This window comes from Leucoraja erinacea, chromosome 39 (genome assembly GCF_028641065.1).
Source record: "Leucoraja erinacea ecotype New England chromosome 39, Leri_hhj_1, whole genome shotgun sequence".
NCBI lineage: Eukaryota > Metazoa > Chordata > Chondrichthyes > Rajiformes > Rajidae > Leucoraja > Leucoraja erinaceus.
In genome coordinates, this window is record NC_073415.1 from 11,337,779 (window position 1) to 11,365,747 (window position 27,969).

Below are 27,969 nucleotides of genomic sequence, written 5' to 3' on the forward strand. Positions count from 1 at the left end.
AAATGCAAGGATGCCAAACCCTTACAACCAAAATGGTCATTTCCATGTTGTAACATTATGCTTAAACCACCGAGATCTCAAAATTAAATAAGTATATTTAGTAGTGAATCTGAATGTTAATGTAGACACGCAACACTAACATATTTAACAAAAAGCTTGGCAAACTACATTTGCAATCCAGTCTGTCTTAATGGACTCAATTACTTTGTCAGGGTAAAACAAAGATGACATTTTAATAAAGTTAGCCTAGTCATAGAGGAGTCATCACCAATGTTTTTTTTAACAAAATATATTTATACATCCCATTAAATGCTTTGAGGTTTCCTTAAGTACTGGGTGTGTCTGATATTCATTCCATAGCAGCTCAAGTTTATATAAAAAGACACCAGCGACACAATTACACTTTTCTTGTAAACTTGATGGATCAATATTTTTTATTGATGGTACCCTTATAGATTCAGTAACAGATAACATGACAAATAGGACGATTCAGTAACAGATAGCATGATTAACTGCAATGCAATTAGCATGGTTTTCCAATTTACGAGAAATATCTTTAACGTGAAATCTGAGATGAAGGAACTGGTATTGGTTTATTATTGTCATGCGTATAGAGATGGTAATATCTTGGTTTGCAGCTCTGTCGACATGAATAGAGTTAAACCATTATACAAGTACAACAGGAAGTACAAAGAGAAAAATAACAGACGACAGTGTTACGGCTACAGAGAAAATGCAGATAAGAAAAGTGCAAGGGCTACAATAAGGTAGGTTGGGAGATCAGGACCTCGATGCGAGCTTATGAGAGAACCGTTCAATGGTATGACAACAGCTGTTGCTGAATGTGGTGATATACACATTCAAGCTGTTGTATCTCCTGCTCGACAGAAGAGAGAAGAGGAAATGACTGGAATATTAATTGTACTTAATTATGTTGGCTATTTTCTCAAGGCAATGTGAAGTGTAGATGTAGTCGATAAGGTTTGTGGGGGGGGGGGGGGAGGGGGGGGGGTATCCCAAGGATACAACTTCGGAACACTATGAGAAGCCAAAAGTTAAAGATGGATTAAATAGAAGTCATCAAAAGGTGTTACCAGCAAACTGGCAAGGAAGGAATTTCCTGCCATTTACTTCCTCAAAACCTTCAGCTAAAGAACAATGAGTCACACGGAACATCAGAAAAACAAGCAAATATTCCTAAACACAGAATCATTTCTTAGACACAAAATGATTCCTTTATTTCCAGATTAATTCACAATCCTCTACAAAAATAAAGGTGCTGAAAACAAATAGATTAGTGAGTGAAGTAAAAACTGAAAACTGAAGGATATTGATGGAACATTTAGATGGTGCAACCCTCGCTATAGATGCTGCCCGGCCCATTCAGAAGTGACAGCGTTATCTGCTGTTCTTTATAGCTTCTGCAGAATTTTGAGTTCAGTCCATAAATAATTAATGTTGACACCACTATTACAACTCAAGCTGCTAAAGGAGTACATACAGCAAGTTAGAGAGATGGCTTTAGCAACAGAATGCAACATGACTTAACGCTCTTCACATCTGAAGCACTGCTTCTGGAAAGTATAGCATCATCTTCCAACCCAACTATTTCTTAAATACACTTTAAAACTCAACTTTGCGGTTTCCATAATGTTTATTTTCAGATTACAGGCCATGTCCCGTGAGAGATACAATGTGCGTATTGCATATGGAATATGGAGCACCAGTGAGCAATGCTGTATAGCAAGTACACAATGTGTATGGGCAGCTTCAGCAACATCGATTCATATTAGTCATGGCACACAGAAAATGTCCTTCAACCCACCATTTCTATTCTGGCCATAAAATACCCATCCAACTAATCCCATTTTACAATTAATTCATCTACTAATTGCATTTTCAAGCACTCAGGTGGTAACCTTTAAGTGCTCATCCTTCTATTTGTTAAATCTTATGAGAGTACCTGCCTGCACATCCCTTTAGTTTTTAGTTTTAGAGATACAGCAAGGAAACAGGCCTTCTGCCAGAGTCCATTCTGACCATCAATCACCCATTTCCATAAGTTCCATTTGAGACGGTTTTCCCAGCAACTCTGTTCTCATTAGGGGCAATTTACAGAAGCCAATTATCCAACAAACCCGTATGCCTTTTGGATGCAAGAGGAAACTAGAGCACCCAGAAACCCACGTGGTCATATGGAGAATGCGCAAACTCCACACAGACAGCACCTGAGGTCAGGATTGAACCTGGGTCTCTGGGGTTGTTAGGCAGCGACTCTACCAGTTGTGTCACTGTGCTGTTCACGTTGTGCTAATGGTCCCAGACTACATTAAATGCCCAGTTTTAAGCAGCTAGATTTGATGTGAATTGATCTTATCGAGCACAATATGTGGTGTGAAGCAGTGTTTGCAGTGCAATTGAAGAGCCCCGTTTCCATTTTGCAAGAAGTGTGGAATAATTACAACAGCCAACACGGAAGCATCTGTGGCAGGTAACTAGGGAAGGTCAAGTAAGTGTTTTTGCCTGGTATATCAGTGCTTGTTAGTTGCTGCTGTCCATCTGGCAGCTACGTCCTTCAGGAATTGCCCAGTAGTGGTGCTGCCAAGTTAATGTTGATGAAACACCAGGAGGTTTGCTACCCAGAATATATCACGTACTCTTGCTGCTGCAACAGACGATGAGCAACACTGACCCATGGTGCACAGTTCTCAGCACTGGTGGACCAGTAATATTCACCCTAGCAACATGCCCGGCATAAAATTATAAAGACTTGAGGAAAATAAATCATATCAACGAATAACCATGGGTACAGCTTCTGACATATCACTGCAAACAATAAGTATAAGTAGGCAGCTTAAAAATATAAAGAGCAGCATTATTCACAAAACCAAAGGTAGACAAAAATGCTGGAGAAACTCAGTGGGTGAGGCAGCATCTATGGAGCGAAGAAAATAGGCGACGTTTCGGGTCGAGACCCTTCTTCAGACTGATGATCAGACTGAGGGGGGGGGGGGGGGGGGGGGGAAGGAAGGGAAGATTGCATATTCCATCGCTGCATAGATGCTGCCTCACCCGCTGAGTTTCTCCAGCATTTTTGTCTACCTTCGATTTTTTCCAGCGTCTGCAGTTCTTTCTTAAACATTCACAAAACCAAGGTACTTTGTGGGATTAATAAGGACCATGCTGTTCTGCAGTAAATTGCAGACACACTTGCTCACTCGCACCAGAGCTGGGATCTCCCAGTGGTGAACTTGAACTCAGTTTTGAAAAGCATACCAGGATCCTGCCACCAAGCTGCAGAAAGCAGTCTTAATGAGTATCAGGATGCATCAGTAAAGATTGCTAGCAACGCAGTAATGATTTAATTTGCGAAAAGGGGGCATTCCTGGAAATTTTTTTAAGCAAAATTTAATTAATTGAAAAGGCTGGATGAAATGCATCACAACTATAGAGTGACACACTATTAATTAAAAGCAAAAAACAGCTTAGTTTAATTTGGAGATACAGCAGGGAAACAGACCCTTCAGCCCACCGAGTCCATGCCGACCTTCGATCACCCTTCAATGTTGGTTCAGTTATCCCACTGCCTACATATTTGGGGCAATTTAATCTACAAGCCTGCAGGTCTTTGGGATGTGGGAGGAAACGGGAGCACCTGGAGGAAACCCACATGGTCACAGGTATGTGCAAACCCACACAGCCAGTATTTCACACAGAGAGATGTCACGATCAAACCTGGGTCCCTGGTGCTCTGAGGCTTCAGAGGTAATGGATACTGAATCACTGAGTAGCAGGTTCACAGCAGGTATTGACAGATTTCTGGACAAGAGGTTAATCAGGAAGGTCAATCAAACAGAGGCAAGGATCTTTACGAAGATCAGGCTCCAAGGGTAATGTGGACCAGATAGAACTTGCCTTCTTACATAAAATAAACAGCTACAATGCAGCTTTTAAAATTATGAATCAAAATGTAAGATGATTGCCGCCCAGCGAAACAGCACCCTCAAGCATAATCAATCAAGTAGCACGTTATTGCTGCCCAATAAAGCTCCCAGCTGACATTAACAAGATTGGATATTGAAAATACTGAGAACACAATAGATATATTTATTGGCCAGCAGAGATCAGGCAGCATCAAAGTGGAGGTGTGGGACATACAAAGTGAATACTTGGAATTGGATGTACCCCTTGATCGTGCTAACCTGCAACCAGCCGTGTCAGAGCTGCTGGAAGAGGGTTGTCCTGAAACCACACGTACACTTTAAAACCAGCAAGGCATTTTTTGTGGATATTGTGCCCATGGTCATCCTGAATCATTTATACCAGTGGCCATGCATACAGGGAACTTTGCCGAGCCAAAAACTGTATTGCAAAAGGGGTTCTCACTCCGTTATAGACCCACTTAAGGCACAAGAGTGCTGGAGTAACTCAGTGGGTCAGACAGCATCCATGGAGAACATGGATAGGTGACCTTCTGGAGGGTCCCAACACAAAATGTCATCTACCTATGTTCTCCAGGGATGCTGCCTGACCCGCTGAATTACTCCAGCACTCTGTGACTTTTGTAAATCAGTATCTGCAGTTCCTTGCGCCTACCCCCCTACTGACCAAGCCTTTTACTGTATATTTGGGGAAAATATTCAAAAGGAAGCTCTGTCAGTTACGCATTCAAGAAACTAGTTTAGTGCTCCTACAGCACCATTTATCAATGCCACAGAGAAAATGAAGGTTACTGCGCCTCCTAACACAGAATTGCAAGTACAGCCCTGCTTTTCAGGACACTGGGACCAGTTAGATTTCTTAAAAACTATGCTTAAAATATTCATTTGTCTATCACATGCTAAACGAACATCAACATTTGATACACTGCATATTCATTCACTGTCAAAAAGAACATTTTGTGCCACTTCACACATTCCAGTACAAAACTAGGCTGTGACAATCATTCTAACTTTTACCCAAGGAATTTGATGGATATTATTCTGAAGCTGCAGACAATTTAAGAATAATACTGAACCTAGGAAAATATCTGACTTAGAACCACACACACAGGCAGTAATCGTGGATCCACAATTGGAAGTTGGCTTGTAAGCAGCTAACATGAGAGATACATTAGAAAGGTGACACCATGGCCTATATGAACCCAACATTCCATAATTAGCAACATCTAAAACACACACCCGGCATTCCCACTGCTGATTTAGATTCTAAACCTTCAGGTCAAATAACATAATATGCTTTGTGCAAGGAATGGATGCAAGAATAAAGAGAATTATTTTGTGTTTGGATTCCAAAATGTGTGGACTCATTTCAACATTTTGCTTTAGTGCAGATTGGCATTTTCTTGCAACATTAAAAACGCGATCTGTTGCGTTTCATTATAAATGGGCTACTGGCATAACTCAGCCGGTTAGGCAGCATAGGTTAGCTGGGGGTAATGAGTGGTTTACGATAGGGTTGAAACGTCAACCATTCCTTCCTATCCTTCCACCTCACTACCCCACAGATGCTGCCTGGCCTGCTAGCCTCCAGATTTCAACATCTGCAATTTCTTGCATGTCCAGCCTTTAATAATGGTGGGGGTTTCTTTAATATTGCATACATGGAACAAAATGACCAGTTTAAGTTGTCCCTCCTCTCTCAAATCTATTGAATACTCCACAGAAATGAAAGTCGAATGATATTGGGGGGAAAAAAATCACAGAGGCGCCATTCAGTTGACAATGGGACATTTGTGATATTAATTCTCCACGTAATTTATGTAACAATTTTCCCTCTGTCAGCAACAGTCTTGTTCATTCTTTCCAACAGTAAGGACTTATGTACTCCTCTCCCAAGCTGACATCTATTGCAACCTACATATTGTATGTCAAAGCTAATCTCAGTCCACTAAATACAGACTGGTACAACAAGTGTCAGATTGCACACCATTCCTCCATACTCCAGCTCTGCTCACAATACTATGTCATCAATTACATGCCTCGTAATCTAAGCAGTAAAACTAAACCAAGATGTCACACTGACACACATTTCAAAACACATCAATTGTCTCCATTGTGGATAGACACAAAGAGCTGGAGTAACTCAGCGGGTCAGGCAGCATCTCCGGAGAAAAGGAATTAGTGGTGTTTCGACCTGTTTCTACCTTATTTACTCACCATCAGTACCATGCCTAGGAAGTGGGGAGGCAATTCTTGGAATGGAGTAATTTATCCGATGAAGAGCAACCCGACTGCTGGCAGTGCCTCAAGGCAAAATTCCTGTCCCATCCACCTGATTAATACAGTCCAACAGGAGGAGGATTATTTCCATATTGGCTAACCACTGTTTAACTCTGACAATGTCACACACAGGTAAGGACTGACACAGAGCACGAAGGACACACCTTTTACAAAAGCAACTCACTGTCTGAGTTCATGAGGATGAGAGTTAAAGCAAATGACTCAGTGGTATAAGTGCTACTAAAGCTAAGTCTATCAACACACTTAATTTCCAACTGAACTATCTGCCAGTGTCACTGGCAATCAACGTCAGTGCCTCCTGCAAGTCCCAGAAACATTCAGATCTGATCACAAGTAGCACTGTCACCCCTCATTAATAACTCCATTTATTCAGATTACTGCACCTGGGCTGATTAGTCAGTTAAGCAGACAATGCAAAAACTGGCAGAGTTTGTATGATGGGGAAGGTTGTCAAAGGATAAAGCGGGATAGAGACCCCCACCCCCTACTGCCCCCGTCCCCTCATCTTTCGACAGTACACACTCCCCCATATCCCACCTCCAAACCCCCATGCAACTCCCAGTCCATTCCTCACCCCATCCATGCCAATCCATATTCTCCCTTTGTCCAGTCTCCCACTGGCCAGCTTTCCTCTCTCCATCGCTCCTCTCCACACTCCTCCCATCCCTTAGCCCATAGCCCTCCACTCTGGCCTACTGACTCTCCTCTCAATGGCCGTCTCATTTCCATTCGCCTATTCCTCCCTAGCCACTAATCCACCCTCAGCTGCAGCCCCCACCCCTCTACACCCTCCCAGACCAATTCACCCCCTCCCTCAGTCCCCTCAACCATCCTCACTTCCCTTCCGAGCCACTCCAACTGTCTCATCCCTCCCTACCTCCACTCTCTGTCCTACCCAACCATATCTCTTCCTCCCTCTTTACCCTCCAAACGTCAATAACCTCTGTACACCTCCCTCAACTGTCCACCTCCTTCCACCCGCCCACCTCCCTCCCGCACTCTAACTTCCCCCTCCCTCTTAATGCCCCCTCCAAGCATCCCCCCCCCTTCATCTTTCACCTTCGTTCCTTCCACCCATTGCAAGCACCCCCTCCATCCTCCCTCCACCCACTTTGTCCATCTCCCCCCCACCCACCTAACCATTCCAGGTACACAAAAATGCTGGAGAAACTCAGCGGGTGCAGCAGCATCTATGGAGCAAAGGAAATAGGTAACGTTTCAGCCCGAAACGTTACCCATTTCCTTCGCTCCATAGATGCTGCTGCACCCGCTGAGTTTCTCCAGCATTTTTGTCTACCTTCGATTTTCCAGCATCTGCAGTTCCTTCTTGAACTCCTAACCATCCCATTCGTCCTGCCCCATCTTGACCTTCCCCCTCCATCCCTCCACCTGCCCCCCCCATGACTTTCCCCTCCCTCCTTTGACCACCTGTCTCCCTCTATCCCCTCCAGCCACCTCCCTCCAGCCTTGCCCCCCCCGATTCTCATAATCCATCCCCTCTCGACACCCAGCCAGTCTGTTCTGCATCTCTCTCTCGGCCTTTCTATCATCTTTATATCCCCTTATCCTATGCTTGCAGTCCTCTCCCCTCCTCTCCTCCTTCCATCCCTTTCTCCTCCCTCCTTCCCCTCTCCTCCCTCCTTCCCTCTCTCCTCCATCCTTCCCCCCCTCTCTCCTCCCTCCTCTCTCCTTCCATCTCTCCTCCTCCCCTCTCTCTCTCTCTCCTTCCCTCACTCTCTCCCTCCCCCTCTCCCCTTCCCCCTCTCCTCCCCCCCTTCCCTTCCCCTCCTCTCTCTCTCCTCTCTCCATCCCTCTTCCTCTCCCCTGACTCTCCTCTCTCTCTCCGCCCCTCTCTCTCCTATCCTCTCTCTCCATCCCTCCTTCCCTCTCTCCTCCCCTCTCTCCTCCTTCCCTCTCCTCCTCCTTCCCTCTCTCCTCCCTTCCCTCTCTCCCCTTCCCTCTCTCCTCCTTCCCTCTCTCCTTCTCCCCTCTCTCCTCCTTCCCTCTCTCCTCCCCTCTCTCCTCCCTCCTCCCCCCCCTCCCTCCCTCTCCCCCCCCTCCTTCCTTCCCTCCTCCCTCCTCCCCCCCCTCCCCCCCTCTCCTCCCTCTCTCCACCCCTCTCTCCTCCCTCCATCCCTCTCTCCTCCCTCCTTCCTTCCATCCTCCCCTCCTTCCCTCTCTCCTTCCCTCTCTCCCTCACCCTTTCTCCTTCTCTCTCCTTCTCTCCCTCTCTCTTTCCCTCTCTCTCCCTCCCTCCCTCTCTCCCTCTCTCCCTCCCTCTCTCCTCCCTCCTTCCCTCTCCCTCCCTCCTTCCCTCTCTCCTCTCTCCCTCCCTCTCTCCTTCCCTCTCCTCCCTCCCTTTCCCTCTCCTTATCTATCTGTCCATATAATATGATTATCTCTTTCCCTCCATCCCTCTCTCTCTCCCTCTCTCCTCCCTCCATCCCTCCCTCCTCCATCCCTCTCTCCTCCCTCCTCCTCCCTCCTTCCATCCTCCCTCTCCTCCCTCCTTCCTCTCTCCTCTCTCCTCCCTCTCCCTCTCTCCATCCCTCTCTCTCTCCCCCTCCCTCCATCCCTCTCTCTCCCTCCCTCCCCCTCGCCCCCTTCCTTCCCCTCCATCCTCCCCCTCCATCCCCCCTCCCTCCTCCTCTCCCTGACCCAGGCCGGCCGGGAATGAGGACCCCCCACCCCCCGGCCGCCATTTAACCCGCCCCGTCCCCCCCCCCCCCCCCATCTCCCCCTCCATCAGTCACTGACTGACCGTCCCGCTCACTCTCACGGGGCTGCGGCCTCTCGGCCCCTCACACGAAGCCTAGCCCTACCCGGCGCCCGGCAGAGAGGGAGATGCTGCCCGTCCGTGTGGCGCCGCCGCCGCCCCGTCCCCTCGCCCACAGCCGCCTCTCCCCGCTGCCTCGTCTCCCCTCCCCTTTACCTCACCTCAGCTCGAGCCGCCGCCGCCACGGCCTCTCCTCCTCCTTCTCCTCCAGCGCTCCGCCCCACGCCGCCAGCAGGGGGCAGGGTTGCGCACCCCGTGACGTCAACGCGTCCCGCCCCGTGACGTCAGCACGCCCCTCCCCCCCCCCTGCCCTTGGTGCTGATGCTGGGACTGATCCCGGTTCACTGTCAGCATCAGTGCAGCCCATTGCATCAGTGCAGCCCATTGCACCAGTGCAGCCCATTGCAGCATCAGTGTAGCTCAGTCCATTGCAGCATCAGTGCAGCCCATTGCATCAGTGCAGCCCATTGCATCAGCACAGCCCATTGCAGTGCCGCCCACTGCATCAGTGCAGCCCATTGCACCAGTGCAGCCCATTGCAGCATCAGTGTAGCTCTCTGCAGCATCAGTGCAGCCCATTGCAGCATCAGCGCAGCCCATTGCATCAGTGTAGCCCATTGCATCAGTGTAGCCCATTGCACTATCAGTGTAGCCCATTGCATCAGCACAGCCCATTTTAGCACCAGTGTAGCTCACTGCAGCACCAAACCAGCCCATTGCAGCCCATTGCAGCATCAGTGCAGCCGTTTGCAGCATCAGTGCAGCCCATTGCATCAGCACAGCCCATTGTAGCACCAGTGTAACTCACTGCAGCATCAGCACAGCCCATTGCAGCATCAGTGCAGCCCATTGCATCAGTGCAGCATATTGCAGCATCAGTGCAGCCCATTGCACCATCAGTGCAGCCCATTGCAGCATCAGTGCAGCCCATTGCACCATCAGTGCAGCCCATTGCAGCATCAGTGCAGCCCATTGCACCATCAGTGCATCAGTGCAGCCCATTGCAGCATCAGTGCAGCCCATTGGAGCATCAGTGCAGCCCTTTGGACCATCAGTGCATCAGTGCAGCCCATTGCAGCAGCAGTGTAGCCCATTGCAGCATCAGTGCAGCCCATTGCACCATCAGTGCAGCCCATTGCAGCATCAGTGCAGCCCATTGCACCATCAGTGCATCAGTGCAGCCCATTGCAGCATCAGCGCAGCCCATTGCACCAGTGTAGCCCATTGCACCAGCGCAGCCCATTGCACCAGTGTAGCCCATTGCACCAGTGTAGCCCATTGCATCAGTGCAGCCCATTGCAGCACCAGTGTAGCCCATTGCACCAGTGTAGCCCATTGCACCAGTGCAGCCCATTGCAGCATCAGTGCAGCCCATTGCAGCATCAGTGCAGCCCATTGCACAATCAGTGCAGCCCATTGCAGCATCAGTGCAGCCCATTGCATCAGCACAGCCCATTGCAGCATCAGTGAACTCACTGCAGCATCAGTGAAGCCCATTGCAGCATCAGTGCAGTCCATTGCAGTATCATTGCAGCATATTGCAGCATCAGTTCAGCCCATTGCAGCAGCATTCAGCCCATTGAAGCCCAGTGCAGCACCAGTGCATCCCATTGCCCCATGCACCATGCATGGAGCACACACACCTAAAGCTGAGTTACTCCAGCTGTTTGTGTCTATTTTCGGTCAGGTTCACTCTCAGCATTACTCCTGCCCATTGCCACTGGCACCTTACATGAAGCTCACTCACTAAACTATACATATATATATGAACACAGGACATGACTGCAAAGTTTAGAGTGTTATTGTGGAAACAGAACTACAGATTATCTCATCCACTCCCTGCACACTGGGGTCAATTTACAGAGGGGCAATTAACCCACAAAGCTGTAGGAAGGAACTGCAGATGCTGGATTAATATGTCTGAAGAACTTTTCAGAGGTTACCCATCTGGGACAATGGTAGTACCACACAGTACAAAGGTGCCCTCTGTGTAAAGATGGAACTTTGTCTACGATATTATTGATGTCTATTAGATACGTTGACTAAGGTGAGGTCACTTAAATGTATCCCTTGTGTGGATCTGCTCCCTCCTGCTGCAAACTAAATCTGATAGCTATTTCTTTCACGGTTTCTCCTGCTTTATCAGTGGAGGTGCTACCAAGTAATTCTTGTTGATGGCTATTAAAGTCCCCCTACTGAGAGACCTTCTCTACCTTTGCAACCTTCTGTATCTCTTCCAAGTACTGTTTAACCTGGAGCTGAGGGTGGATGAAGGTGGTCTTCAGGAAGAGGTTTCTTTGCCGATGTTTGATCTGGAATCAAGCGACCATCAATTTGAGGAGTGGGTCAAAAGCAAATCCTAACATAGTAAAAGGTTAAAGTAAAGAGTCTGAAGAAGGATCTCAACCTGAAACATCACCCTTCCTTCTCTCCAGAGATGTTACCAGCCCCGCTGAGTTACTCAAGCTTTTTGTGTCTCAAGGGTTAAACAAAGTGCCTTTGTCACCTTTTTTAAAAATAGACCTGGTAGATTTTCTGAATTCCTTTGCTCACGTTTGCATTATTTTTTTTGCCACTGAGTTTATATAAAGCAAGCTGAAGCTCTGCTTCCATTTCCTGGCAGAGAACAACCCCCCCCCCCCCCCCCCCCCCCCCCCCCCCCATTCCATCATTTACCGCAATTAAATGCAAATGTCAACTGGTGTCTGCTCTGTTTTTGCTACATCGTAGCTTTACATCTGATTATCGGTATTGATAAGGAAGCTGCCTCTACTTAAAGACGCCTACAAAAGAAAGTTATGGATAAGGCAGCTGTGCTGGAAGGAAGTGGTGGTGATGCGGAAAGTCCAAGCATTTGCAAAATGCCTTTTATGGAGTTTGTCGTGTTCCCTTTTGGTCTATCTTCCATGACAATCTACCTCTATTATCATCACTATATGAATAACCTGAACTGTTGCAACCAGGGCAGCAGATAATTGGAAATGAATAGTCTAACAAAATTACAAGTGGTCACGCTAACACAGTGGTGTGGAACAGGTAACATCTCTGGAGAGAAGGAATGGATGACGTTTTGGGTCAAGACCCTTCTTCAGACAGAGTCAGGGGAAAGGGAGACTAGAGATATGGAGGGGAAGGTGTGAAAACGACAGGTCGAAGCAGACGATGATCAAGGAAATGTAGAATGGTTCATTGTTTGCTGAGGGCAAGGTGACCACGAGTCGTACAAACAGTAAAATGAATTGGGAGGACAGTGTAACTAGTCGAGAATTTGGGACCTCATTGAAACTAACTCAATAGTGAAAGACTTGGATAGAGTGGATGTGGAGAGGATGTTTCCACTGGTGGGAGAGTCAGAGATCATGGCCTCATAATTAAAGGATGTTCCTTTAGGAAGGAGATGAGGAGGAATTTCTTTAGTCAGAGGGTGGTGAATCTGTAGAATTAATTGCCACAGAAGACTTTGGAGGCTAAGTCAATGGAAATTTTTAAGGCAGAGATAGATAGATAGATTCTTGATCAGTACAGGTGACAGGGGTTATAGGGAGAAGGAAGGATAATGGGGTTAGAAGAGATAGATCAGCCATGATTGAATGGTGGAACAGATTAGATGGGCTGAATGGCCTAATTCTGCTCCTATCATTTATGACCTTATGCGGGTGGGTTAGGGGGAGGGGGAGGGACATCATTGACATGTGGTTCCCAGTAACAGGATCAATAACACTGGCTGTAGTTCAGCTGCAAGTAGCATGTGGAGTGGAGAGATTATGTTAATGGACACTAACCTCAAAGGAAAGCTCAGGAGTAATGCACAAGGCATGAAAGCTCATCAGCGCCTCTACTTCCTGAGAAGATTACGGAGAGTCGGTTTGTCAAGGAAGACTCTCTCTAACTTCTACAGGTGCACAGTAGAGAGCATGCTGACCGGTTGCATCGTGGCTTGGTTCGGCAGCTTGAGCGCCCTGGAGAGGAAAAGACTACAAAAAGTAGTAAACACTGCCCAGTCCATCATCGGCTCTGACCTTCCTTCCATCGAGGGGATTTATCGCAGTCGCTGCCTCAAAAAGGCTGGCAGCATCATCAAAGACCCACACCATCCTGGCCATACACTCATCTCCCTGCTACCTTCAGGTAGAAGGTACAGGAGCCTGAAGACTGCAACAACCAGGTTCAGGAATAGCTACTTCCCCACAGCCATCAGGCTATTAAACCTGGCTCGGACAAAACTCTGATTATTAATAACCCATTTGCACTTTATCAATTTATTTATCCATGTGTGTATATATTTATATTATGGTAGGTACACAAAAAAGCTGGAGAAACTCAGCGGGTGCAACAGCATCTATGGAGCGAAGGAAATAGGTAATGTTTCGGGCCGAAACCCTTCTTCAGACCTTTATATTATGGTATATGGACACACTTATCTGTTTTGTAGTAAATGCCTACTATGTTCTGTGTGCTGAAGCAAAGCAAGAATTTAATTGTCCTATACATGGACACATGACAATAAACTCACTTGAACTTGGACTTGAAAGAGCCGCATAACATGGTCATCTGCTGCCCTCTTGTGACTGAGGCAGCTCATTGAGCAGAGGACAGTGAGACAAAACCAGATTCCCAACAGAAGGAAGTACAACACCAGATTCTCAGTCTGAAGAAGTATCTGTCCCGCTGAGTTACTCCAGCTGTTTGTGTCTATCTTCGGTTTAAACCAGCATCTGCAGTTCCTTCCTACACAATACTTAAACACCTGCATTATTAAGCTGGAGGTACAAGGTGGTAGAATCATGACCAGAAAACAAAGTGCTGGAGGTACTCAGCTGCATCTGTGGAGGGAATGGATAGATTACGTTTCGGGTTAGGACAGGAGATAGGGGGAGAAAGCTGGAAAAGAGGTGGGGGCAGGACAAAACCTGGCAAGTGATAATGTGGATACAACTGAGAGGGAGTACAGAGAAGGTTCACCAGACTGATTCCTGGGATGTCAGGACTTTCATATGAAGAAAGACTTGGATAGGCTCGGCTTGTACTCGCTGGAATTTAGAAGATTGAGGGGGGATCTTATAGAAACTTACAAACTTCTTAAGGGGTTGGACAGGCTAGATGCAGGAAGATTGTTCCCGATGTTGGGGAAGTCCAGAACAAGGGGTCACAGTTTAAGGATAAGGGGGAAGTCTTTTAGGACCGAGATGAGAAAAACATTTTTCACACAGAGAGTGGTGAATCTGTGGAATTCTCTGCCACAGAAGGTATTTGAGGCCAGTTCATTGGCCATATTTAAGAGGGAGTTAGATGTGGCCCTTGTGGCTAAAGGGATCAGGGGGTATGGAGAGAAGGCAGGTACAGGATACTGAGTTGGATGATCAGCCATGATCATATTGAATGGCGGTGCAGGCTCGAAGGGCAGAATGGCCTCTACTCCTGCACCTATTTTCTGTTTCTATGTTTCTATGTAACTGAAAGGAGTTTTTGCCAATCAAAACCTCTTTTACTGTTTTATATTTATAACATATATGTTAACCAACTCATTCCTGGGATCATTCTTGTAAACCTCCTCTGGACTCTCTCCAGAGCCAGCACATCCTTCTTCAGATTGTCCAACACAGGGAAAGACCTGGTGAGGATGAGGTGGGAGGAAAGTTGCCTACTAGAATGTTGCCTGGGTTTCAGCAACTAAGTTACAGAGAAAGGTTGAACAAGTTAGGTCTTTATTCTTTGGAGCACAGAAGGTTAAGGGGGGACTTGATAGAGGTCTTTAAAATGATGAGAGGGATAGACAGAGTTGACGTGGATAAGCTTTTCCCACTGAGAATGGGGAAGATTCAAACAAGGGGACATGACTTGAGAATTAAGGGACAGAAGTTTAGGGGTAACATGAGGAGGGGGGAACTTCTTTACTCAGAGAGTGGTAGCTGTGTGGAATGAGCTTCCAGTAAAGGTGGTGGAGGCAGGTTCGTTTTTATCATTTAAAAATAAATTGGATAGTTATATGGACAGGAAAGGAATGGAGGGTTATGGTCTGAACGCAGGTAGATGGGACTAGGGGAGAATACGTGTTCGGCACGGACTAGAAGGGTCGAGATGGCCTGTTTCCGTGCTGTAATTGTTATAAGGTTATATGGAAAGCACACACACACACACACACACACACTAACAGTCAACCTCGCTGGCCATTCATATCAAAACATTAACAACAGCTTTGATGTCTGCCGTTTGAATGATTTTTTTGCTGCACCAGGTCCATGTTTTTCAGGTGTTGCTGAGTGAGCCACTGTTATTTTAATGAATAAATGAATATTATTGATGAATAAGCACCTGCTTGGCAAATATCTCAGTACAAACTTGGACTGAAGATCGACGACTCTGCTTGCTAATTTGTTGCAGGCTTTCACCTGGCAACCTCTTCAAGATTAATTTAGGCAAGAACACACAGCCCAGCCCAAGACAATTAATCTAGATTACTTTAATCTTGTTTGCACAGTTTGAATATATCCAACTACCTCACAAGTCACAACATGAATGATCATAGATGGACACAAAATGCTGGAGTAACTCAGCGGGACAGGCAGCATCTGTGGAGAGAAGGAATGGGTGACGTTTTGGGTCAAGACCCTTCTTCAGACCTTGACCCGAAACGTCACCCATTCCTTTTCTCCAGAGATGCTGCCTGTCCCACTGAGTTACTCCAGCTTTTTGTGTCAATCTTTGGTTTAAACCAGTTTCTGCAGTTCCTTCCTACACATGAATGACCAGACAAATGTATGTTAGAATAATGGGCACACAGTGGGTGTAGGTGAGAGGCAGTTGGGTCAGACTCTTGGATGCAGGCCAGTGGCTGTGACCTGGAGCTTGTGACAGGGGCACAGCAGAGAGAGTGGAGAGGAACAGCAGGATGCTGGAGTAGCAGATTCACTGGAATTGGAGCATTTTGGTTATGGGAGGAGACTGGTCAGGCTGGAAGAGTGATCATACCTTAGACAATCCAGCACTAAAAATAAAGAGTGTGTTATTGGCATGGGTCCCGAAACGGAACAATGACATTCTTACTTGCACGACAGATATGTAAACATAGTACAGTATTATCTTATATATATATATAGATATATATATATACACAGTATTATCTTATAACACACAGATTATATATATATATACACTCACACACACAGTATTATCTTATATATATATATGTGTGTGTATATATATATATATATGTGTGTGTGTGTGTATGTGTGTATATATAACCATATAACAATTACAGCACGGAAACAGGCCATCTCGGCCCTACAAGTCCGTGCCGAACAATTATTTTCCCACCTGCCTGCACTCAGACCATAACCCTCCATTCCCTTCTCATCCATATGCCTATCCAATTTATTTTTAAATGATACCAACAAACCTGCCTCCACCACTTCCACTGGAAGCTCATTCCACACCGCTACCACTCTCTGAGTAAAGAAGTTCCCCCTCATGTTACCCCTAAACATTTGTCCCTTAATTCTGAAGTCATGTCCTCTTGTTTGAATCTTCCCTATTCTCAAAGGGAAAAGCTTGTCCACATCAACTTTGTCTATCCCTCTCATAATTTAAAGACCTCTATCAAGTCCCCCCTTAACCTTCTGCGCTCCAGAGAATAAAGACCTAACTTATTCAACCTTTCTCTGTAACTTAGTTGTCGAAACCCAGGCAACATTCTAGTAAATCTCCTCTGCACTCTCTCTATTTTGTTGACATCCTTCCTATAATTGGGCGACCAAAATTGTACACCATACTCCAGATTTGGTCTCACCAATGCCTTGTACAATTTTAACATTACATCCCAACTTCTATGCAGTATCTTATATAATATATATATATAGGAACTGGGTACTGATTCTGGATGATCAGCCATGATCACAATGAATGGCGGTGCTGGCTCGAAGGGCTGAATGGCCTACTCCTGCACCTATTTTCTATGTTTCTATGAAGTCAGTGAGTGTTTGACATTGTTGGTTTGGGCTGAGATGGCATCCGTTACCCCACACCAAGTGTGCAGGGATCACTCTGTAAATGCCTTCCACAATGGTCCAATGAATCACAGGAGAGCACTCTCCATTCAAATCTATCGTGTTTACTCAGTCTGGATATTTTTTAATTTCTGAGCCTTGGGTCAGACACTTACGGTGAAGTGCTCCCTCACTGAGAGCTGTGATGAATCGTCGGGCTGAGTTATGAGATGGCTGCTCTCACTCGGAATTGTTCAGCATTTATCTATGCGATAACTCAAATGATTTCGCTTTCACACCAGGATAAATATTTACTTCCAGCTGAGGCCTGACTGCTTGACATATGCCAGCAAGGTCTTTGCTCCCATCCAACCCAGATACTGACAAATTGCTTTCCTAGTATCACGGTTGTTAACAACACTCAATGTAAACATTTGTCTTTCAGATCTCGCTGGTGTGTCCTTGCGTACCTCACCGACCCTCCCACTTCACCTCCTCCCTTGCTAACCCAACCTCCTCCCTTTCTAACCCAACCCGTACCCATTGCAGCCTGCGATCTAATGTAAAGTTGTTGGCTTCTCTTTTCGTGTGGCGTGCACAGCCTAAAGTTGGTGGACAACTTGTTCTATTTGACCTTCCGTTTGTGCACGTCGAGTTGATTGCATTAGTCGAAACAGGGCGGACCAGGTGAAGGTTGCAATCTCCCACCCCAATAGTTGCTGGCTGGTGTGACGTAATGCCGGTCCTGAGTGGAGCAAATAAATCCTGGACGGACGGTGTGATGTGAGGGTTTTAGTCGTGCTTGTGGAACGGAAGGTTCTGTGGTCAACAAGGTCTCGGAGATCTTTAACCTGATCTGGAACGGCAGGTAAGAACAGTGCAGTGAAAGTTTAAATTAAATAATATCTTTGGACATCCGATAAGTGTCCAAACCGATAGTTTAAACATTGACCACACTGTTGCCTTGGTGAGGGTGGCGTTGGGACTGCTCCTCAAACCACTGCCTTCACTGTGGTGACCACTCTTCATGTGCTGTCGAGGCTACAGTGGACCTGGGTCAATGAAGGAGCAACGCCAGTTCCCGGGTTCGATCCTGGCTTCGGGTGCTGTCTGCACGGAGTTTGCATGTTCTCCCCGTGACCTGCGTTGGTTTCCTCCGAGATCTTTGGTTTCCTCCCACATTCCAATGAAGTACAGTTTTTTTAAGATAAATTGGCTTGGTGTAACAGTAAAACTTGTCGCTAGTGTAGGATAGTGTTAGTGTGCGGGGATCGCTGGTCGGTACGGACTCGGTGGGCCGAAGGGCCTGTTTCCATGCTGGATCTCTAACCCAAACCAAACAGCTCAGAGAGTGGGGGTCCAGGTCTTGTCTGTATAACTCATTATCACCAACCCCACAGTCAACAATAGACCATTGTGGGCTCCACCTTTCCTTGACATTCGTTACTTTTTGCATATCTTTTATTCGCTTGTTCTATATCTCTCTCCATCACCATCTATATCTCGCAGTTCCCTTTCCCCTGACTCTCAGTCTGAAGAAGGGTCTCGACCCGAAACTTCACCTGCTCCTTCTCTCCAGAGATGCTGCCTGACCCGCTGAGTTACTCCAGCATTGTGTCTATCTTCAGTTTAAACCAGCATCTGCAGTTCTTTGCTGTAACATGGTGATCAGGGCTGTACACAATATCCAAACTGTGGTCTGGTGAGTGTAGACCATTCTATCACGAGCTGGTCTTGTACTCTCTACATTGTCTTGAAAAGGAAATCATTCTCTCTCCCTTTTTAACTACTCTGTGGACCTCTTCTGTTGCTTTAGTCATAGAGTGATACAGCATGGAAACAGGCCCTTCAGCCCAACTTGCCCACAGCGGCCAACATGCCCCATCTACACTAGTCATAGAGTGATACAGCATGGAAACAGGCCCTTCAGCCCAACTTGCCCACATCGGCCAACATGCCCCATCTACACTCGTCCCACCTGCCCGCGTTTGGTCCATATCCCTCCAAACATGTCCTATCCATGTACCTGTCTAAATGTTTCTTAAACGTTGCGATGGTCCCAGCCTCAACTACCTCCTCTGGCAGCTCGTTCCATACACCCACCATCCTTTAAGAACATGTGGATTTATAGTTCCATTTCCCTTTTGGTTATGGTTCATTATTGTCAGATCTAAGAGGTAGAGTGAAATGTCTTTGTTCACATGCCATCTATAATTAAATCAGATAATACTCTAAGTGAATGCAGTGAAGCCAAACACTGTACAAAAGGCAGCGCAAACGGAAAGGGATCAGAATACAGAATATAGTTCCCTTTGAGCCAGCACCGCCATTCAATGTGATCATGGCTGATCATTCCCAATCAGTTCCCCGTTCCTGCCTTCTCCCCATATCCCCTGACTCTGTTATCTTTAAGAGCCCTGTCTGGCATTTAAGTGCAGCTAATGAAATAGTGATAGGTTTTAGCTTAAGGATAAGGGGGAAATCCTTTAAAACCGAGATGAGAAGAATTTTTTTCACAAGAGAGTGGTGAATCTCTGGAACTCTCTGCCACAGAGGGTAGTTGAGGCCAGTTCATTGGCTATATTTAAGAGGGAATTAGATGTGGCCCTTGTGGCTAAGGGGATCAGGGGGTATGGAGAGAAGGCAGGTACGGGATACTGAGTTGGATGATCAGCCATGATCATATTGAATGGCGGTGCAGGCTCGAAGGGCCGAATGGCCTCCTCCTGCACCTAATTTCTATGTTTCTATGTTTCTATGTTTAGGGTGGCACGGAGGGGCAGCTGGTAGAGTTGTTGCCTCACAGCGCCAGAGACCCGGATCGTTCCTGACCTCGGGTGCTGTCTGTGTGGAGTTTGCATGTTCTCTCGGTGACCAAGTAGGAAGAGGTGGTCACTGGTTAAAACAAGGAAGGGTTTTTTTTCCAATTGAAGTATGATTTCACTGGAGCTAACACGGGTCAGTGAGCACAGGGAGCGTTTGTCTTGGTGTGTGCGTGCTTGGAGTCAGGCTAGAACTTGGTGACTTGGAGCAGAAATGTTGCAATCGGCATCAGGCAATTGAAGAGAAAGTCTTTGCAAATGTGTTCAGTTTAGTTTAGTTTATTGTCACGTGTACCGAGGTACAGTGAAAAGCTTTTTGTCCCATGCTAACCAGTCAGTGGAAAGACAAGACATGATTACAATCGAGCCATACACAGTGTACAGATACATGATAAGAGAATGACGTTTAGTGCAAGGTAAAGTCAGTAATGTCCAATCAAAGATAGTCTGATGGTCACCAATGAGGTAAATAGTATGTGAATTGTGACCTGGTAGAGGTACACATAGAAAAATAGGTGCATGAGCAGGCCATTCGGCCCATCAAGTCTACTCCACCATTCAATCATGGCTGATCTATCTCTCCCTCCTAACCCCATTCTCCTGCCTTTTCCCCATAATCGGTTTGTACTCGCTAGAATTCAGAAGATTGAGGGGAGATCTTATAGAAACTTACAAAATTCTTAAGGGGTTGGACAGGCTAGATGCAGGAAGATTGTTCCCGATGTTGGGGAAGTCCAGAACAAGGGGTCACACACAGTTCAAGGATAAGAGGGAAATCCTTTAGGACCGAGATGAGAAAAACACAGAGAGTGGTGAATCTGTGGAATTCTCTGCCACAGAAGGTAGTTGAGGCCACAGTTCATTGGCTATATTTAAGAGGGAGTTAGATGTGGCCCTTGTGGCTAAAGGGATCAGGGTGTATGGAGAGAAGGCAGGTACAGGATACTGAGTTGGATGATCAGCCATGATCATATTGAATGGCGGTACAGGCTCGAAGGGCCGAATGGCCTACTCCTGCACCTATTTTTCTATGTTTCTATCCCTGACACCCCTGACTAATCAAGAATCTTCAGTATCTATCCCTGCCGTAAAAATATCTACTGAGCCGTTGGGCCGAGTGAGAATGGGGCGTGTTGGCCGATGTGGGCAAGTTGGGCTGAAGGGCTTGTTTCCACGCTGTGTCACTCCGTGTCTCTCCACGAGCAGGTCCCGGTGCCGAGTGCTTTGCCGACAACCGGTGTGGCGGTATGGACAGCAGGAAGCAGAGTCTGGTCACCGTCAGGGTCACGGAGAAGAGAGCGCCCGTCTCCACCAAAGCAAGAACCAACAGCAAAGCAGCACCGGAGGGGAAGTACGGAACGCAGGTACAAGGCGTACACAATGATCCAGGCAGCACATTACAAGAAGGATGGGTGACGTTTTAGGTAGGAACCTTTATTCAAGAAGAATATTTTCTTCTTCGGTGAAGAAGGGTCCTGACCTGGAACATCACCCATCCATTTTCTCCAATTACACACGAGATGCTGGACTAACTCAATGGAACAGGAGAGAAGAAATGGGTGACGTTTTGGGTCGAAACCCTTCCTCAGATAGACAGAGGACAAGTCAAGTCAAGTCAAGTCAAGTCAAGTTTATTTGTCACATACACATACGAGATGTGCAGTGAAATGAAAGTGGCAATGCTCGCGGATTTTTGTGCAAAAGACAAACAACCAAACAACCAAACAAATTGTAAACACAATCATAACACACATATTCTTTTACATAATAAATAATAGAAGGAAAAACGTTCTGCAGAGTTAGTCCCTGGTGAGATAGGCGTTTACAGTCCGAATTGCATCTGGGAAGAAACTCCTTCTCAACCTCTCCATTGAAGGGTCTCGAGAAGGGTCTCGAACCCGAAACGTCACCCATTCCTTCTCTCCACAGATGATGCCTGACCCACTGAGTTCCTCCAGGAGTTTGTGTTTGACTCCAGATTCCAGCATCAGCATCTAAAGTCTCATGACATTACAGAATCTGCCTTGGAAACTGAAGGCTTCCACGTGGAGAAGCCCATATTTGTCCTGATATTATTTGGGGGCATATTTGTTATTTAAATGTTGGCCCCCACTTCAGTTCCCTCTTTTTTATTTGCAGCCTGGAGCGTTGAAAGGAAGAGGTTCAATGGGGAATATTTTAAGTGAAGGACATCCTCCCTCGTTCAGCATCAGCGGACTTCTTGTGGCCCGGAGACTGACCAAGAATTTGAAGGTGCATAAAAGCCCAGCCCCAACAGTGAAGAATTAGAGTCTTAAAGTGAGGAAATCAATAACCAATCCTGTGTTTTTTTTACATTGGAAGGAGAGAACAGCTTTGAAGATAGCTGCAAAGAAACCGGTAGTCACCAAAATCATCAACGAACAGGTTTGTAATGTTGGCAGAATAACTTGAAATAACAGAAAGTTGCTCCTGCTAATTCTTGCAGAGTTTACAACACAGAAACGGCCCCTTTGGGCCACCAAGTCCATGCTGATGGTTGCATCCATCTATACTAATCCCAATTTAGGTCCTCCGCCTACAATGCTTTAGCTTCAGATCAGGTAATACTATTCATGAATACAATTCCAAATCCCTTGATATCCATGTCAATAATCCATGGCGTCAAGTTGGGAAAAGGGGAAGTACAACGGGATCTGGGGGACCTTGTACATCAGTCTATGAAAGTAAGCATGCAGGTACAGCAGGCAGTGAAGAAAGCGAATGGCATGTTGGCCTTTATAACAAGAGGAATCGAATATAGGAGCAAAGAGGTCCTTCTGCAGTTGTACAGGGCCCTAGTGAGACCACACCTGGAGTATTGTGTGCAGTTTTGGTCCCCTAATTTGAGGAAGGACATTCTTGCTATTGAGGGAGTGCAGTGTAGGTTTACAAGGTTAATTCCCGGGATGGCGGGACTGTCATATGCTGAGAGAATGGAGCGACTGGGCTTGTACACTCTGGAGTTTAGAAGGATGAGAGGATATCTCATTGTAACAAATAAGATTGTTAAGGGTTTGGACACGCTAGAGGCAGGAAACATGTTCCCAATGTTGGGGGAGTCCAGACCAGGGGCCACAGTTTAAGAATAAGGGGTAAGCCATTTAGAACGGAGAGGAGGAAACACTTTTTTTCGCACAGAGCTGGCTCCAAGGGCCAAATGGCCTACTCCTGCACCTATTGTTTATTGTCTAGAATAAAATTTCATTGCTTGATCACGAAAGTACCTTTGCAGGAATTCCCTTGGGGAGAGAGGGAATAAAAAAAAGGATTTCTTGTTGCAAATCAATTCTTTACAATTACGGAATAGAGATTTACCGCCATGCTGCCCTTTCAAGAAGGCTCATCAGCGTCTCTTCTTCCTGAGGAGACTGAAGAAGGTCCATCTGTCTCCTCAGATCCTGGTGACCTTCTACCGCTGCACCATCGAGAGCATCCTTACCAACTGCATCACAGTATGGTATGGCAACTGCTCCGTCTCCGACCGGAAGGCATTGCAGAGGGTGGTGAAAATTGCCCAACGCATCACCGGTTCCACGCTCCCCTCCATTGAGTCTGTCCAAAGCAAGCGCTGTCTGCGGAGGGCGCTCAGCATCGCCAAGGACTGCTCTCACCCCAACCATGGACTGTTTACCCTCCTACCATCCGGGAGGCGCTACAGGTCTCTCCGTTGCCGAACCAGCAGGTCGAGGAACAGCTTCTTCCCTGCGGCTGTCACTCTACTAAACAACGTACCTCGGTGACTGCCAATCACCACCGCCCCCCGGACACTTATTATTTATTTTTTTATTCAAATCGTTTGCTATGTCGCTCTTCCAGGGAGATGCTAAATGCATTTCGTTGTCTCTGTACTGTACACTGACAATGACAATTAAAATTGAATCTGAATCTGAATCCAATTCTAGGTGCCGCCGTTCTCCTCCAAGCCCCCTCAGAAGTTCTGCTCCTTCGCGGTTCAGCGGTTCCTGGAGGAGCTGCTGCCGGGGGAACTAAGCGGCATCTCCTACGGCCCAGATCTGGCCGGCAAGCTGGCCAAGGAGATGAGCGAGAAGATCAAGGAGTTTGCCAAGACGGCCATGCCACCCCGCTACAAGCTGGTGTGTATCGTCACCGTCGGAGAGCATTGCCAGGAGGATGTCCTGCTCACCAGCCGTGCGCTGTGGGACGCTTACGCCGATACCTTCGTGTCACACAGTTACAAAAACGGCACCATGTTCTGTGTGGCCAGTGTCTTTGCCCTGTACTGTGAGTGAACAATGGCTGGAGTAGTGGTATAAGGACAGGTTAGATAGTCCAGGCTTGTCCTTATGAAACACTGATCTACCCTTGGTGGTCAGGATCAAATAGAGAGAAACTACTTCTTGTCTAGAATGAGCATGTTGGTTTTTTTAGAGGTACAGCAGGGAAACAGGCCCTTCGGCCCATAGAGTCAAGGGCGGAACTCGCTATCAAAACATGGAGGGGACGGGGGACACCATTTTCTGGCGGCCCGCGCGCATGCACGCACTCACACACACGTGTGAGGCTTCGGAGGCTCAATCCAGCGCTAAAAACTGAGATTTTAAAATCGGGATCACAAAAACTTGGTGGAGGGGATGTCCCCCACCTCTCATAACATGGGGGGGACCTGTCCCCTCTGTCCCCCCCGGGTTTTCTGCCCCTGCACAGAGTCTACGCCGTCCAGCGATCCCCACACATTAACACGTACAGACTATGTACAGAAACCAATTAATCTACAAACCTGAAAGTCTGTGGAGTGTGGGCGGAAACCGGAGCGCCCTGAGAAAACCCACCCTGTCACAGGGAGAACATGCAAACTCCACGCAGACAGCACCCGTAGTCAGGATCGAACCCGGTTCTCTGACGCTGTGAGGCAGCAACTCTACCGCCGCATACCCCCAGTTTCAGGGTGGGTTCCAAGTTTGTTTTTAATTGGGTTTGAAGATGAGCTGAGGAAGTCAAACCTCTGGTCATCTGCTACCCTGTCCTTGTGTGATATGACATTTGCAGGTTGCAATTAGATCACTTCTAGGTGTGAAGGTGTAATGTCATCCTCATTGGATTGGGTTTCTGCATCGTTGGGTATGAGTGTCGATCACCGTGCTTGTCCTGAACCCCAACACCCACTTCCCAGCATCATAAAATGTCACCCACATCCTGGCTCCATCCACTAAGAAGCTCAGAGACTCGACATGTAAATTGTCTCAATGTCTGCTGTAAATAAACCTCTCTGGGTATGTAACGTCTGTGTCTCTCTACATTCTGCACACATTACCAAATGGCAATGAAGATTGATTGTTGAAACTCATTAGTGGGAGAGTCTCGGACCAGAGGGCACAGCCTCAGAATTAAAGGACGATCCTTCAGGAAGGAGATGAGGAGGAATTTCTTTAGCCAGAGGGTGGTGAATCTGTGGAATTCATTGCCACAGACGGCTGTGGAGGCCAAGCCAGTGGATATTTTTAAGGCAGAGATTGATAGATTCTTGATTAGTACGGGGTTATGGGGAGAAGACAGGAGAATGGGATTGAGAGGGGAAGATAGATCAGCCATGATTAAATGGCAGAGTAGACTTGATGGATCGAATGGCCTAATTCTGCTATCACATGAACATGAAAATCACAGGTGGTCAGTTCCACAGCTAGAAGCCACTTACTTTGGAAATTAACATGCAGAAAGAGCTGTCTCAGGAAAAATAAAGTCTTGGCAAAAATTCCTGTTTCCATGTAACCTTCTCAGAGTAATCAGATACCATTGTCTCTTCTAAACGCGGGCTACCAGTTTCACAGCAGGAGGCCACTTAAAATAGCTAACTTGGAAATTGAAAGTGATTGCGACTATTAAAATGTTTGCATCATATCCTGATTAACAATCTATCATACAGCCTTTAGTATTTTTAGCTTGCAATGGCGAAATAAACGTAGCTATTAAAATCATCTTTATTCATGAAAATCCTGTGGGAAAAATAACTTGGTTATTGCAAGTCTGCAGCTATCCAACCCACTTCTCAAGTTCAAGTTCAAGTGAGTTTATTGTCATGTGTCCCTGATAGGACAATGAAATTCTTGCTTTGCTTCAGCACACAGAACATAGTAGGCATTGACTACAAAACAGATAAGTGTGTCCATTCCTCATCCTCATTACTCCCCTTTCCCATCAACATAATTGCCTTTATAAAAGGATTCTTCGATAACACGAGATTCCTTAGTAACACAACTATCATGCTATCTCAGAACTGCCTGTACATCAAACGTAAGGATATGCTCCTTAAAGCAACCAATACCATTGACATTGAAAGAGAAGGTGCTATTGTGAGAGTGAATTGAGTCAAGAGTGTTTCATTGACCAATAACACAGACATAAAATCAAAATAATAAAATTCTTACTTGCAACAGCACAGCAGAATATGTAAACATGGCACACTGTGAACAATATTATAAGCTGAGAAAAAATTTAAAATTGTATTTATATATAAATACATACATATAAAAACAACAAACAATGATAGTGCAAAAAGACAAAACCAAAATTAAGAGATGTGATATGTAAGTTCCGCCACAACGTTTAGAAGACATTTGGACAGGTACATGGATAGGATAGGATAGAAGGATGTGGGCCAAACGTGGGCAGGTGGGACCAGGGGCATCCTGGTCGACGTGGGCAAGTTGGGCCGAGGGGCCTGTTTCCGTGCTGTATGATCCCATGACTCTAATTGGAAAATTCAGTGCTCTTTAGACCTTAAGACATAGGAGCAGAATTAGGCCATTCGACTCATCAAGTCTGCTCCGCCATTTGATCATGGCTGATCTATTTTTCCCTCTCTACCCCATTCTCCTGCCTTATTCCCACAGGGCTTTAAGCTACTCCAGCACTCTGTGAAACGTCACCTATCCCTATTCTCCACAGATGCTGCCTGACCCGCTGAGTTACTCCAGCACTCTGCGTCTTTTTCAGTAGAAATGGAGGATTATTTTAATTGACAGTTGAGGCTGTCAGCGTGGGACATGGAGCAAGAATAACAATGAGTCTGGTGTCTCATTTAAGAAATTGTTCTTGTCTTGATGGCTGTAACTATTTACTATCACTGACTGTATTCTGATGAAGACAATTCCATATTCCCACCTCCCTACTGAGAGCTTCCTGGTTTCCCTCCTTATTCTCTCATTGGGGAAATAGTTTCACCCTTTCAAATCCTCCAAGTTCTCAAAACATCCGCACGGCTATTGTTGCCTTTTAGATTTAACTTGCTGCTTGCTTCTTTGACTGCAGAGGGCGCCCCTGAGCCCCTTTGGCAGCTCAGGGCAGCATGGTGGCACTGCCTCACAGCACCAGAGAACCTGGTTCGATCCCGACCACGGGTGCTGTCTGTACGGAGTTTGTACGTTCTTGCTGTGATCGTGTGGGTTTTCACCGGGTGCCCCGGTCTCCTCCCACATCCCACGAGTTTGTAGGTTAATTAGCTTCTGTAAAATTGACCCTAGTGTGTGTAGGATAGAATGTTGGTCGGAGTGGACTCAATGGGCAGAAGGGTCAGTTCTAAACTAAACTAAGGTGTGAGATAAGGATAGAAAAGGTGAGAATTGTGAAATCAGAGGAAGGAATAATATAGGTGGCATGGGAGGGGGAAGTGGAAGGGGGTGGTGACGTTTTGGGTCAGAATCCTTCAGATTCATCTTTTCCAATGGTGCTGCCTGACCCGCTGAGTTACTCCAGCACTTTGTGCGTTTTTTTTTTGCAAACCAGCATTTGCAATTCCTTGTTTCTATGTCCACAGGGAGAACGTGCAAACTCCACACAGAGAGCACCTGAGGGTCAGGATTGAACCTGGTTCTCTGGCGCTGTGAGGCAGCGGTTCTACCAGCTGCGCCATCTTGCGTGACTGGCACAAATGTGAAGGGCAGGAGGCAGGAACGGGGTACTGATTGTGGATGATCAGCCATGATCCTAGTGAATGGCGGTACTGGCTCGAAGGGCTGAATGGCCTACTCCTGCGTCTATTGTCTATTGAATGGCACCTCTTGGTTGCTCATCGATAGACTCTCCACCATTCTAATCAAGTCCCTCATCATCACTGAAGAAGAGTTTTGGCCTCTGTTGCTCAGAGTTCTCCAGCTTTTTATTCCCCTCCC

The 27,969-nt window shown here is 46.5% G+C and overlaps 2 protein-coding genes across 11 annotated transcripts in view; one reads left to right on the forward strand and one right to left on the reverse strand.

The window, feature by feature from the left end:
- LOC129714372 (EVI5-like protein) overlaps window positions 1-9,258 on the reverse strand; it is an 88,782-nt gene extending 79,524 nt beyond the window's left edge. For 4 of the 10 annotated variants that reach the window (XM_055663930.1, XM_055663932.1, XM_055663931.1 and 1 more), the window contains exon 1: window positions 6,159-6,276. The gene's annotated coding sequence lies outside the window, so the exon portion shown is untranslated. Of the gene's footprint in view, window positions 1-6,158; window positions 6,277-9,179 lie in introns of those variants that run through there. The other 6 variants (XR_008726343.1, XM_055663933.1, XM_055663927.1 and 3 more) reach the window with 4 other exon arrangements.
- A 7,393-nt stretch (window positions 9,259-16,651) lies between these two features.
- LOC129714377 (dynein light chain Tctex-type 5-like) lies at window positions 16,652-26,684 on the forward strand. Its single transcript, XM_055663939.1, has 5 exons — window positions 16,652-17,868; window positions 21,029-21,186; window positions 21,962-22,075; window positions 22,166-22,228; window positions 23,746-26,684. Exons 2-5 carry the CDS (start codon window positions 21,070-21,072, stop codon window positions 24,091-24,093), a joined length of 642 nt encoding a protein of 213 aa, XP_055519914.1. The 5' UTR covers window positions 16,652-17,868; window positions 21,029-21,069; the 3' UTR covers window positions 24,094-26,684.
- Window positions 26,685-27,969: the final 1,285 nt, after the last annotated feature.